This window comes from Episyrphus balteatus, chromosome 2, assembly GCF_945859705.1.
Source record: "Episyrphus balteatus chromosome 2, idEpiBalt1.1, whole genome shotgun sequence".
NCBI classification, from domain to species: domain Eukaryota; kingdom Metazoa; phylum Arthropoda; class Insecta; order Diptera; family Syrphidae; genus Episyrphus; species Episyrphus balteatus.
Genome location: NC_079135.1, coordinates 8,225,840 through 8,239,618, shown reverse-complemented (window position 1 = coordinate 8,239,618; position 13,779 = coordinate 8,225,840). Strand labels below are relative to the sequence as shown.

At 32.4% G+C, this 13,779-nt stretch overlaps 1 protein-coding gene across 1 annotated transcript; it reads right to left on the bottom strand.

Annotated features, from left to right (window-relative positions):
- Nucleotides 1–1,093: 1,093 nt before the first annotated feature.
- Nucleotides 1,094–2,534, bottom strand: LOC129911724 (40S ribosomal protein S9). Its single transcript, XM_055989598.1, has 4 exons — nucleotides 2,422–2,534; nucleotides 1,985–2,231; nucleotides 1,614–1,800; nucleotides 1,094–1,344 (listed from the first exon to the last, which is right to left on the bottom strand). The coding sequence occupies exons 2-4, from the start codon at nucleotides 2,205–2,207 to the stop codon at nucleotides 1,170–1,172; spliced, it is 585 nt and encodes a 194-aa protein (XP_055845573.1). The 5' UTR covers nucleotides 2,208–2,231; nucleotides 2,422–2,534; the 3' UTR covers nucleotides 1,094–1,169.
- Between the last annotated feature and the right edge of the window lie 11,245 nt (nucleotides 2,535–13,779).

Sequence of the window (13,779 nt, the reverse complement as noted above, 5' to 3'; positions counted from 1 at the left end):
TACTTTGATCTACTTTGCTATACTGAAAAAGTAGTTCAAAGCAGCTTTAAGTACTAAAAAGTAGATAAATATTTCCAAAGGAACGCAGCTATAATTGCATGGTTGCTTTGTTTACATGCGGTCATTTGCGATGAGACTAATGTCAGAAAAACTATTTGCGCATGTATTTTACTTTGAATTTATGAACACTTTTCTGATTTGCGTCATTTGTCAAAATTTTTAAGTTGCAATTCAGCCTCTTCTCCAAAATTAACAATATATCTTAATTCCATCCTTTAAGAAAAAAAAAAAAATTTTTGAACATTTCTGTCAATATTTACAAATTTATTATATCCAAGAAATTCGCGGCTATTTTTATTATTCTGACTTGAACTTTGAATTTCCAATTAATATTTTGACAGAATTGAGAAACAAAGAAAAGTTGTATCATCTTTTACGTCATGTTCCTTCTTTCTTTAAGTTTAAATTCATTGCGCATGAGAATTTTTTCATTTGCACATTTGCGCTGCAAATATTTGCGTTTTACATTTATGAACACCTGACATTTGTCATTTGCATTAATGAAAGCTTTGCATTCGTCAGACTTGCGCAACCATGCATTTATGAATGCGCCCGATCTTTTAAATGAACTAGGAATGTCCTCATTTAAAAATCATATGTGACTCGATTTTCACCTGGAGTTATGTGTAAATCAATTGACTTTGAGAAGATAGCCTTAGATCTTTGACCTGTCTATTTCACCAAATACAATTCACAATCACAAATTTGTATCTGTACTTTTTTTTTTTTTTTTTACAAATTTGCAACTTTTTGTATGTATAATGTTGGTGTTTTTTGTGAAAAAAGTACAACTTGATACAATTCAGCACCTAATTCGGTTTAACAGACCGTTCTCTATTGAAACCCATTCAAATTAAATGCTGCTGATGTCCGATTGTATCGAGTACTTATGATTAACTTCAAAGCTATCCTTATGCAAAAACCTAGTTCTAATAAGTCGCAGCCCAGAGAATTACGCCTAAAACAACCATAATCGCAATTCATTTGGATAGAAGACATAAAACCCCCAAAATAAAAAAACAAACCAAAACAATTTATATTTCTATAAAACTTTTATTTATTATCAAAGACCCGATAGGAATCACCTATCTTCCCGTGCAGCGAATAGCTTAATCTTCTTCTTCTTCAGCTGGTGCGGCACCTCCTTGGTTCTTCTTCATGTTCTTCCTCTTCACGCGACCTGGACGGCCACCACCGAAGGGCGATTTCAATGAGAAGTCAATGTGTTTTTGTGAGTCCAAACGAACAACAAATGATGGGATGTTGACGACTTGTTTGCGGACACTAAAATAAAGAAATACAAAATAGAAATTTAGTCCCAATTCAAATTTAAAACAAATCCGCTAAAAAAAGAGGGAAATATGCAAAAACAAAGTTCAGTAACTTACGATCTATTTGCTTTTTCGAGAGAATACAAGCAAATACCAAAAGACGTTGAGAGCCGGTACAGTGACGGGCTATTGCCGCCACTGTTCGACTCCCAAGTGGTCTTACTGAACAAACCATTTTGATTTATCTTAAATCAGCGCAACTGATTTTGGGGAGATATTTACCGGATATGTCTTTGACGGATCAAGACACGAGCGTGATGGATGGACTTGGCTAATCCCAATTTGAAGACTTGAGTCTGGAGACGACGTTCCAAGAAATCTTCGATTTTCAAACCCAACACGTAATCGAGCTTCATGCGTGACTCATCCAAGACACCAATACGCACCAAACGACGCAAAAGAGCGTTACCTAAAAACATTAATAAATTCATTAGATCCAAGTTCAAACCAAGTCGATTCTTATTTTACGATATATTCTCAGATGTTTAGTATCGACAGGGTTTTTTCAGACAAGAAGTGTCAGAATTATTTATTGTATTTATAGAAAATCATCATAATAAAATGGTTATTTTGTATTCTTTCGTGAAACTTACCTTGGAACAATCTCTTTTCATCCTTCTCTTCCAAAGTAAGGAGCTCACGAGCAGCCTTACGGATTTTAGCTAGAGCATATTTGACTCTCCAGACCTCACGCTTGTTACGGAGACCATATTCGCCAATGATTTTCAATTCCTGATCCAAACGTGCCTTTTCATATGGGCGACGTGGGGTCACATAGGTCTTCGAGAAGACGGATGGGATTCGTCCGTTTACCATGTTGTAACTTTTCTAAACCGATCACTGTAAAAGGGGAAAAAATACACAAGGTTAGAAAAAATAATCTTGATTTATTTCACACATCAGAAAAGTGTTTTGAAAATATTTAATGGATTTAGGTAATAAATTAACTGATTGTATTGATTTAATAAAAATTAAGTGGAAATTATATGTATTTTAATTAATATTTGAGAGAAACAAGAGATGTACGTACATTCGGTTCGAGTGTTTTACGATGAAAGAAAGAAAAATGTCGTTTGCAAAAACGTCAAACGTCAAAATGGCAGAAGCCTGTGGAATAGAATGGAATTGAAATGGAAATTTTCAAATCTACTACTTTTTTGGGGTGTGTTCGTTGATATTTAAAAATGGCTGCATTTTTTAAGGAGGGTGTGTTCACAAACTAAGATTTGGGATTCAGTTTATAGTCTCTGAATGGAAATTAAATTAAAAGAAAATCAAAAAGAGAAACGAAAAAAACTTTATGCTTTTTATTTGAAATCCGATACGAGAAATTTTGCACGTACCTACAATTTTCAAATTAGATTTTCCAAAAAATGTACCTATTGATATTTCTTGTTAGGGGTGATAAATATTATGGTTTTGTGAATAAGTGAATCGAAAAGATTTTCACTTTTTCTATACAAAATAAACCAAATTGTGCCGACAGTGAGTGAGCATATTGAATTCTTTAAAAGGGTTTCCAACAATTAACAACAGCTTCTGTAAATTGAAATCTGGCAGGTACTATTTTTTATACAACTTTGAGCTTGCTTTAGAATTTAATAGCTTATAGAAGTTCGAACTTGTTTAACAAATTGTAATAAGTTGTTTAGATACTATTAAAGAAACTCAACCAAAGAAAATTTGTTTTTCGGATAAGCTTGGTTTATGAATTTATAGAATCTCTACAGAAAGGTTTGAGATTAATTTAAAAAAATCAAAAATAAAGGTTATCGGTTGAGATTTATTTTTTATTTTTTTAAATATCTCTCAATGGTTGAGATTTTTACAAAAAAATAAATGGAAAAGGTCAACCTTTTATCGTTTTCGATGACAAAAAAAAAAATAAAAAATGGTTAATTCAAAGGGAAATGTCGAATATGTCAAAAATGTCTTTATTTTCCAAAAATAAATATGAAAAGGAGGTTTTTTGCTAAGTTCAACTAATAGCAGACTCTCTAAACTCTTTAACCCAAGATTATATTTATAATATTATTTATATTAGGGGTATTCACGTAAACGCGGAAAACCCATAGAAACTGCAGAAACCGTAGAATTTTCTATCGGTAGAAATGAGCTGTCAAAATTTGTATGGGAAAAATATTCTGCAAATCATAGAATTTTATCTCACAAATTTGGAGCAGAGACCGTAGAAAAAAATCTGATAAACTTTGGGTGTTCAATCACCTATCGGATAGGCTATCTGGGTTACCCGTATCTGGAATATGTTTTTGAACGCGATTTATATCTAATTATTCAGATAACCACAAATAAAATATGTTAATATTGAAAAGAGAATATTATTTTATTTGAGCAAATTAAATTTTTTTTATTGTTGCATAGTATTTGCAAAATTATCTTGACTTTATTTTTTTAATTGAACAAATTTTATAAGTTTAATTTGACGTTCAACAAACAGCTGTTTGTTTCCCTTGTTTACTCAATTTTTTTCTGCTGGGGTGTTCATTTAAACTTTTTGCGGAATTTTCTATTTTTCTGGAAAGTAGAAAATTTTTCTCTCAGTGATAAGTCTCACTGGTTGGCCGAAACTTAAAAAATACAAAATACAGGTTTCTCTCAGACCTTGACCGAAATTTTTCTTTTTTTTTGAATAAAGGTTATTTTATGACCTTTATTGAAAATGGCAACAATCCCAACTAACAATTTCGCTTTTATAACGATGGTGAGAAGATTCTCGTCATGACAATTTTCCCACCTAAAAGACTCATATAACCCTCGTTAGGATCAAAAAGGCCCCCTTTTTCACTCCTATTAAACATAATATGAGAAGTACAATGTAAGACTCCTGTAAAGTTTTTCATAAGTAGCCGATAGAGGTATTTGATCTTATAAATGTGCGAAGAAGTACATTGTAAGACTTATGTAAATTTTTAGAAATTCGAGCTTATTAACAACTTTTAATAATTTGTTTAAATACTGTTTAAGAGACTTGTTTTTCGGATAAGCTTGGTAAATGAATTTATAGAAGCTTTACAGAAATTACGAAGTTTTGTTTATGTAGATGTAGAGCTGTAGCAAATCGTATGTATTCGTTACTAAAATGCGGGTGTTTGCTTCAGTAACGAGTAACGAAACGTTACTTTCTAAACAGTATCGTTACTCGAATGTTTCGTTACTTTGTAACGAAACATACGAGATACGAAACATACGAGTAACGACCCCATTCCAATTTCAATACTAAATCATCCGATATATGAGATACGAAAAGAAGTGATACACTCAATTTGGCGCATTTAGCTTCTCGTATCGATATCATTCCCGTAGTCGGAATGCTAACTCCGGATAATTGTCTGGAGTTTACTTTTGTATCGATAATAACAGTAGTGCCAAGGTATAGTTGAGTTATCGATAATAATTTATACACAAATATCAAAAGAGACGTTTTAGTATTTTCTCTATGTGGCCGAAATATACCCATGCCGAAACCAATGTGTTTATGACCTATTTGTTAATGGTCTTGAAATGTAGCTTAAAAATGTACAAAAGTGTTTTGGTTTTTAAAAAAAATTTTATAATTTTCAGTGCAAAATTTTCAACTAAAAAAAACCGAGAAAACGAGGTTTGAAAATCACTGTCAATAGAAAAAAAAAAATGAAAAATTGTTCGACATGGTTGTATTAAAGTGTTAATATTCCGAGATCTGAGCGATGTACTTTTGAAATAAAGGTCTCTAAAGAGTTGTGATACGATTACTGAACGGATATTAACAAAAAATTACCAAAGTTTTGTCGAAAAAATAGAAAAAAATGAAAAAAGTTTCCACGTTTGATTAAAAAAAAATTGAAAAAAATCAGTATAGCTACCTTCAAACTCTTATAACATGAGAACTCCGCAACTTAAATTAATGTTTATGGCTTTAAAATGTAGCTTAAATTATACAAATTGTTTTTGTTTTTTTTTTTTCAAAAAAAACATACGAAACGTATCAAATACATGAAATATACGAAAAGTACGAAGCATGCGAAAGTAACGAAAGTAACGAAACATACGAAACATGCGAAAGATACGAAACACACGAAGCATACATACGAAATATACGAAGCATACGAAAGTAACGAGTAACGATATTATTGATGCGGGTACTAGTATCAAAAGTAACGTATACATGCGGGTACTCATTTTGTCGTTACTTTTACAGCCCTATGTAGATGTTTTTTTTTTTTTAATTTCGAAAAGGCTCTTCCGAAGCTATCTGTCAAATCTCAAAGCTTCGGTAAAGCTGCCTTTAAGCTTCTTAAAGACCTTATAAGTACATTCTTATAAAGGGTCAAACCCTTATAACGTTCTCCTTTTTCCATGCCCAACAACCTTACTGAAGTTAAAGAAGTTGAAATGTAGCTTCTTTAATATCTTTACCGAAGCTGGAATGTTAGTTGGGTTCGATCGTGTACCTCCCATACAAAATTTTAGAGATATTTTTGCTTCAAAATGGCTGTAACTATTTAGCCTATTTTAACTAGAGCCCAAGTGAGATAATTTTGCAAATTATCTCATTAGGACTGTAGTTAAAACAGGCTACAGGATGAATGATGATTAATGTTTTACTTGATTACAGAAAAACTAGTTTTTAATTTTTTTTTTGCCAAAAATACTGATACAAAAAATATTGTGATGCTGTGGGTTTTTTTTCGGAAATAGACTTGGTTTTTTGCTTATAGCATTCATAGCATTTTACAGACATATATTTCTTATCATTTTATCATTTTTAATACGTATTCAAATTTTCAAAAAGAAGTTAGATACAAAAATAAACAAAAGTTTTTTAATCGTTTTTTTTTGTTTGTTTCTTTTGGTAATAATGATCAGAAGAAATTGTAAATTTAAATTTTTAGATAAATTTATAATATATCCAAAAACTTTATTTTGCAACAGTTAGATATTAAATACCTAAGCACTTTGAACTGCAAGAACAATTATCCTAGTCCCTATTAAATGATCCCTTATATTTCGTAAAAAATTGAACTAAGGAAGTAGAAATGCTGGTAAAAAAGTAAAACTTCCAAAAATCGACGATTAAAAAAATAGACGCTTTAACTTTACCACACAAAGTTTTATTTTAACGTCATCTTAGCCTCAATTTTTTTTTTTTATTTAATCCCTTGTAGGTTTGGTACAAAAAAAAAATAATATAAAATCAGAATTCAATTCCTCATTAAAATAATTTCCAAAAAAAAAACAACTTCATTTTAATTTTACCAAAATCCGTTAATAATTCAAATTACCTCTCTGTGTCTGCAAACAAAAATATCATCTCTTTCAACAAGCGCACATGCTTTTCTATCTGCAAAAAATACTATCCGCTCTCATATTTATGAAAACTAAAAACAATACAAAAAAAAAAAATCAAGCATAACAAACGATAGTCTGCAAAGCGAGCACGTTGTTTGCACTGCACGCTATTGGCTCCAATATCTTCTCTCACACACGCATGTGTCATCTATCATATAAATGGGTTGCCACACTTCTCTATTTCAAATAGTAAAAGAAAATAATAACTTTTTAGAAACGAAAACTTTTATAATTTCCACCAATAGGTGTGTTTTTTATTACCACCGGGCTTAACTGGTTAAAAAAAACGCCTCGGGGCTTAGCGAGAAAAATTGGCAGCACTGCATACTAAATGTTCCGAAATCAGCTGACACAAAAAAATATAGAGTTGTCATATTTTTCGCTTTTGGGGTTTCTTGTGTGTTTTTGAAAAAAAAAGTTCAACTAACTATTAAATAAATATTTAAAATAATAATTGTAATTCCAAACATCAGTTTTGATGTTTTTAAACAAATACTCAACAATTTACGAACAAGTTTATTTGGTAGCACAGATTTAAATCTGTTGAAAAAGTTAAGCCCAGAGAATTCTCCGGGCTTAACAGCTAAGCCCAAGGGGCTAAAGTGTTGTTGCATTTAACATGTAAATTGCTTAGCCCCGACTGCGTTTTTTTTTATCCAGTTAAGACTGGTGGTAATAAAAAACACACCTAATATTAAAAACATTTTTATGCCAAATATCAGATAACAGTTAAAATATTCAAGGATTGTTTTTCTATTTTAAGAACCAAATTGTATGTTTGTTTATGTTGATAAAAAACTAAATTTGTATGAATCTTCTTGATAAAATTAAAGTGCTTTCAAGGTTATTATTTTATTGAAGTTTTGGTAACACAAACATGCACACAAGAAATTATTAGAAATGGCGCCCAGTGTGAGAACATTAGCGTCAATAAGTTCATAAATTCACTAAAATGTTCGCAGGCAACTCTGTGTTCACCCATCTGTTGGACATTGCTGCACAGAAAACTGTTTGGGGGGTGGGGGGAACCGATTACCAACAGAAACGAGACATCGTGTTGTACAGTGAGAGTCACTGTTTATGAGCGAGGTACAGTAAGAAAAAAAGCACTAAGCATTAGCAAAGAACCTCATAGAAAAAAAAGTATACGCACACCTATAAACAAAACCAACTCTGCCAGACTATGGCCGTGCATGAGTGTGGTGGGCTGTTTTGAGGTTCGGTATTGTGTCGGTGTGATATTTTGAATTTTCTTGTTTCGCTCGCCGTTGGTTCTACTGAACTGACAGTTGTTGTTCGGCGGTTATACAAGCAAGAGCGCCCTCTTTCGTCCTCGTGCGAATATTCCTCCTATATATGTGACTAAAAAGTTACGCGTTCGATTTAGCGTTGAAGAATCTCTTCCATCTTCGGTTGATCTGGTGGATAGGTACATCTTCTCGCATCCAAAACACCCACAAGGTTCGTCATCGTCCTCGTTGTCTTCGTCTCGTCGTCGTTGTGTCATCATCATATCGTAGCGTGTTGTGGTGGTCTTCTCTACTCTGATTTTTATTTTTAGCTCCAAAAAGTGTGCGATTGGCTATTTAATTAGCAATTTCAAAGCGCCTCATAGTGAAAGGATTGAAAATCAAATTGGCGCGACTTTGCTTTAATATAAACAACGCCCCCTATCTCCAAACATATTAATAATAGTGTGGTGCTGGTGACTTATTCCATTGTCTATCCAATTCCAATCGAATCGAAAAAAAAAACTACGAAAATTACAAAAAAATTAAACAAAAAAACCCGTTCAAAAGGTAAACTTGAGTGACAGTAGCATTTTTATTTTTCGTTTGTCTATTTAAAAATTCTGCTAACGCATTTTTGTTGTTGTGTGTGTATTTTTTCTGTTTATAAATAAAATATTAAAATTTTGTGAATATTATGTCTTGCGAAATGCACGATACAGAATAAAACATGCGGGATGCATGCAGGGAACCATCAGCTACTAGAGGCTCCCTCATATCTCTCTGTCTCTATCCTTGTTGTCTATTTTTACTTAAACTTGTTTTGTATAAATTTTTCGTTGAATCTCATCGCATTATGTGTGTGCTATGGCGGCGGCTGATAGCTGCTACCGCGAGCTGTGATGCTGCAATTTATAACAAAACGAAACGAACCGCAGACGAACAACACCGCCACCGCACACGGAGGAACCCAACCGAAGACAAAGAATCTACATACCGACTCTATATATTGACTTAAATCTTTAACAAAAGTGTAGTATCTTCTCCCGCAATGTTTTTTTTTTTTTCTTTTTTTCTGGTTCGTCTGTCTTGTCTACTTCGTCGGTGTTTTTTGTTTTGTTTTTGGGGTGTTTTTGGTGGATCCGGGACTTAATAAATTTTTACTCGACTATACCAGATTCATAGCTTGGGGGGCATGATTCCACTGATTTTTATGAGAAGGAATTCAATAAACACTAGGAGAGGCATTTTTTTCATCCCCAACGTTGAATATTAAGATTTATAACTTATCGTTATTATAATCATTGGGTCTAGTCAAACAAATTCGTGGGCTCAATAGAACATAATGTTGTTCCATTCCCGGTCGGATGGAATCTATTCAATGCCGTTGGATATAATTTATTTAAATGGCGCCCAACGTACGTGTTCTATGTTTTTTGAACTAATCAATGCAAATTGTATTCAGTGCGAACAATAAGTTTGTCATGAAAGTCCAATGGTTGATTATACTCGAAAAGAAACAGGCGTCGAAATTGCTGCTGTATGAAAATGCAGATTGTACTGGTATAGTACCAAATCAAGTCGGACTTGCGATTATATGATTTTTAAAGAAATGTAAGGTGCTCATTTTCCATATTTAAAATTTCAATTCTTCTTTAGTTTACCAAATCAACGTTGTTTTACTCAGGTTTGCTAAAGTAAAAACAAAAAAGAAGAACCAAGGTCTAGTGACTTACTCTCTTAACCATTCCTGCATCCGTTTATTAGTTTGACAGGAATGCCTGGCAAAACTTACATTTTCTAAAAAATATAAAGCTGCTGTCTAAGAGGATTGAAAAGGGATATTTACAGCCTACTGGTCTGAAATACTACTCTGATATGATAAGCGTTGGGCGCCATTTAAAAAACAAGATTTTATTATGAAGAAGCCAACTATTTGTGAAATTTGTGAAACTACTTAAATGACCGATAAACATAATATTTCAAATAATTATCAAGTCTTGACCTGTATTTTGTTGCTATCGTGTTTGGTTGGGCGCCATTTAAGATATACAAAATTCAGAAGCAATTTTATTTCTTTCAAAACCTTTAACATTTTCGGACCCAGCGTTATTCTCATGTAACATATATTTAATAATTCGTAAGAAATATTCCATTAAATATTTTTTTAGGTTTCGAGGGCTTAATTGAAAGATAATAATGCCTAGTTACTGGATTAGTACAAAGTGATAGTCAAATATTATACTTTTAATTTTTTTTTAATCGAAAAAGGGACTGAAATTCACATTTTTTTTTTTCAAAATAATTTTTTTTATAATATTGTAAAAATTTTGAAAAAAAAGATATACAAAATGTGAATGCAGAAAGTTGTGTTTTGTTTTTTAGCTTAGAAGAAGTAGCATACATTATTTCTATTTAAAAACAGTAAAACTCCAAGTCATTTAGTCATTAACTGCAAAAATTGCAGAAAGATCCTGAGTGCTTTGGCTTTTCTATTTCCTTAGGCTGATGATACACTATCAACAGTGTCAACGCTTAGACTCACTGACATCTCCAAAAATTCTATCTTCTCTCTGCAAATCGACCGTCAACGTTAACAGAGTCGAAACATAAATAAGGATTTTTCTTTGACTAATACAGAATATGGAACCCTTGGTATAGATTTTAAAGTCATTTTTACGTATTGACCATTTACGTTAACTATCTAATCAAAACCTTAAGTGAGGAATTTTAAACTAGTCCTTATCATTCGAAACTTCTGGTTCAAACATAAAAAAAAAACTAAATAATAAAACGATGGCAAGAGATTATGTTTGCTTTTAGATGGAGGGCTCTTAATAAATATAACATTTGCGTTGGGCGCCATTTAAGAAACTTCATTTCAATGTGAATGATAAAGGAATGAACCAATACTAATCATATGCATTTAAAAATGCCTAATTCACACTGATATGTCATTTGCTATCAAGTTTTTACTAAAATTTTCTGATATGGTGAATTGTTGGGCGCCATTTTTCAGAAAATTACACAAAATCAGTGCTGATTAGCAAAACACAAACCTTTTCTAATTTGAGTATTGCACATAACTCATGAAAAAAATCTAGAGCTATTGAGCGGTTTTTTTTCAAATAAGTCAGTCATGAAATTGTGTATGTCGTTAAATTACTTGGTCAGCAAAGTAAAAATATAAACCTTTAAAAAATGGCCACAATTTTGGGGCACCCTGTTTTGGGCCATCTTAAAAGCAACATGCATATAAAAAGTTAATTTATTTTCCTATTCTTTCTATCTTGCCATTCTTAAGTTTTTTTTTAACCCGTTGTATTGCTCTGTTGCTTGTTATGTATTTTGTATTGATAGGAATCAGTTTTTGCGAGAAATTCTAAATATAGTGACCGCCACATGGATATTATGTACATTTATCTCCCTGTGATGGTCTGCTCTCATTAAAGCCAACGAAAACGAAATGTCGACAAGCACACTATATGTATAGCTCCAGGTCTGTACCTATACGTTTTTTTTCTTTGTCGTCATTGTTCCTGATCTTCAAGTTTTTTTTGTTCTGTCGAATTTTTACCATTTTTGACTTTATCTCTTTCCTTGCAGAATGTATTTTTTTTTTTTGTAACCCAACCACTCTCGGAGTAAAATATGATCAAAAGTCCGACTTTGTCCAGGTATAGCCCCAGAGCCTGACTTAAAATGCCATGGACACAACAATTTAGCTTGTGTCTTTGCTTTGCTTTGTATCTTTTTACTTACTTATACAAAAAAAAAAGATATAAAATTCTCTTTGTTGTGGATAATTTCATTTTCATTGCAAATTCTTTATTCACCTTCTAACATTCTTACCGCACTATCCTCCGGGCGCTGCCTCTGCATCAAGTTAACAATTTTTATATATATATTTTTCATCTGAGAGTTGTATTGCAGCTTGATAGGTATATAAATGAAGGCTTCAATGGAAACGTTCAACAAAAAAATCTCTGATAGCAATCAACGCCATTGCATAAGAACGAATACAAAACATTTAAGCGGCTGCTTTGTTCAGGGACTGTCTTTAAAATGCATCCAGCTTTGATTATTATTATAAGCTTTTCAGCTGCACCAGCAATTATACTTAAGACACGACCAGCGACGAGAAGTTGAAATTTAAAACATACCAAGTAATTTTGTGATAGACGTAGTAGGTTGGTATAAAGTATATAGATACCTATACTTTAACTAAACTCAAGCCTGTGTCGAAAAACTAGTTTTTCTGCCAAGCCCCAATGTGCGCGAGCAGCACAAGTGCAGACACATGCATGAAATTATGCAGGCAGACGCGCGTTGATAACTTTGGATATTGTATTAGTATGGGTGTTGGATTCCCTTTTCTTAAAGTACCTCTTTCTCCCTATTCCCCCCTATGCACACCTCGTTTTTGATCGTGTGAAGCAAGACAAGAGGAACTGAAAGAGTGAACCAGAGAGATACAAACGAGTCTATTCCACAACACCGGCTTTGTGCAAACATTCGTTGGGTCTAGGGTTTCTGAAATACTACAGGGCCGCATTTTAAATATTCTAAAGATAATGAGGAGCTCTTAGTTCAAAAAATGATGTTTGCTTGGAGATGAAAGGCTCTCAACAAATATTACATGTGCGTTGGGCGCCATTTTTGAAACTTGATTATAATATGAATGATATCAGAGCAGCCAGCATGCTCAAAATCGACCTTAAATGGTTATAATGTCTAAGAAAACTTCGCTTATGTGTCGATTTTTTAGCAAGATTCTGCTAAGAATTTCTCCTTGGATACATTTTTGGGCGCCATTTATAAAAAAATTAAACCAAATCAGTATTGTTTTCAATACAAAAACCTTTTCCAATTACAGTATTGCACATAACTAATTTCAAAGCTTCATAAAACACTAATTTAAACAGTTGAGGGTCTTTTTTAAAACATTTTATTGGTTTTCGTTGGGCGCCAGTTAAGTCAATCTGAAATTATCTGATTCTTTTTTTAAGACGAGTATTTTAAATGACTAATATGCAGAGTTTACCTTTTACTTGCATTTCAATGTTAATAAAATTAGAGTCAAAAAGATGTTTAAAAAAAACTTTTAATTTTGTGTTGGGCGCCATTTATACAAAATAAATAAAATAAAATCAGTACTACAAAGTACTAAATCTTTTTTCTGATAAGAATATTATATAAAACTTTTTTTAAAACTTTTATATATAATTCTAATTAGATCTGTAGAGTGTCATTTACATTGTTTGTCGGTTCGTTGGGCGCCATTTAATTCATTTTAATCTCGTTATTTCTTGTCTTTCAATGATTTACATGAGCTTCAAATGTAATTTTATAGTATTTTACCCCATGATACATACATATCGTCGGTGAAACCAGAAAAGTGTGTAACTCCAAATTTTCTGAAAATTAGATTTGAATGCCATCTGTTAGACAAACCTAATATCTACCGTTCCTTAAACTCAGAATCCCCTTAAAGTTTATAGTTTTTATTCTATTACCAAATTAGAAAATGAAAACTCATACAAATGCCTTCAAAACGATTTTGTTTTTTTGCTCTCCTATAAAGTTTGCTAAAATGGAGTTACACACTTTTCTGGTTTCACCGACGATATATAAAATACGGCCATGATGTTTGCGCACACACATAAAGTATTTACTTACGCACTCTACTGTAAAGGTGCAGCGTGCAGCTGCACTAAAGTTTTGTTTTTTATTTTCTTCATTTATTTGGTTCGTAGGTATAGGAAGGTAGTCGTACTCGTTCTTATACCTTCTTTTTGTTCTCCACCTGA

What these genes read in the sequence shown, in the direction of transcription:
- LOC129911724 (XM_055989598.1), bottom strand. Translation starts at nt 2,207, where the DNA reads ATGGTAAACGGACGAATCCCATCCGTCTTCTCGAAGACCTATGTGACC. An exon ending in TGAAAAGAGATTGTTCCAAG is followed by an intron (nt 1,801 to 1,984) that starts GTAAGTTTCACG and finishes TAATGTTTTTAG; the next exon opens with GTAACGCTCTTTTGCGTCGT. An exon ending in ATCCGTCAAAGACATATCCG is followed by an intron (nt 1,345 to 1,613) that starts GTAAATATCTCC and finishes TCTTTATTTTAG; the next exon opens with TGTCCGCAAACAAGTCGTCA.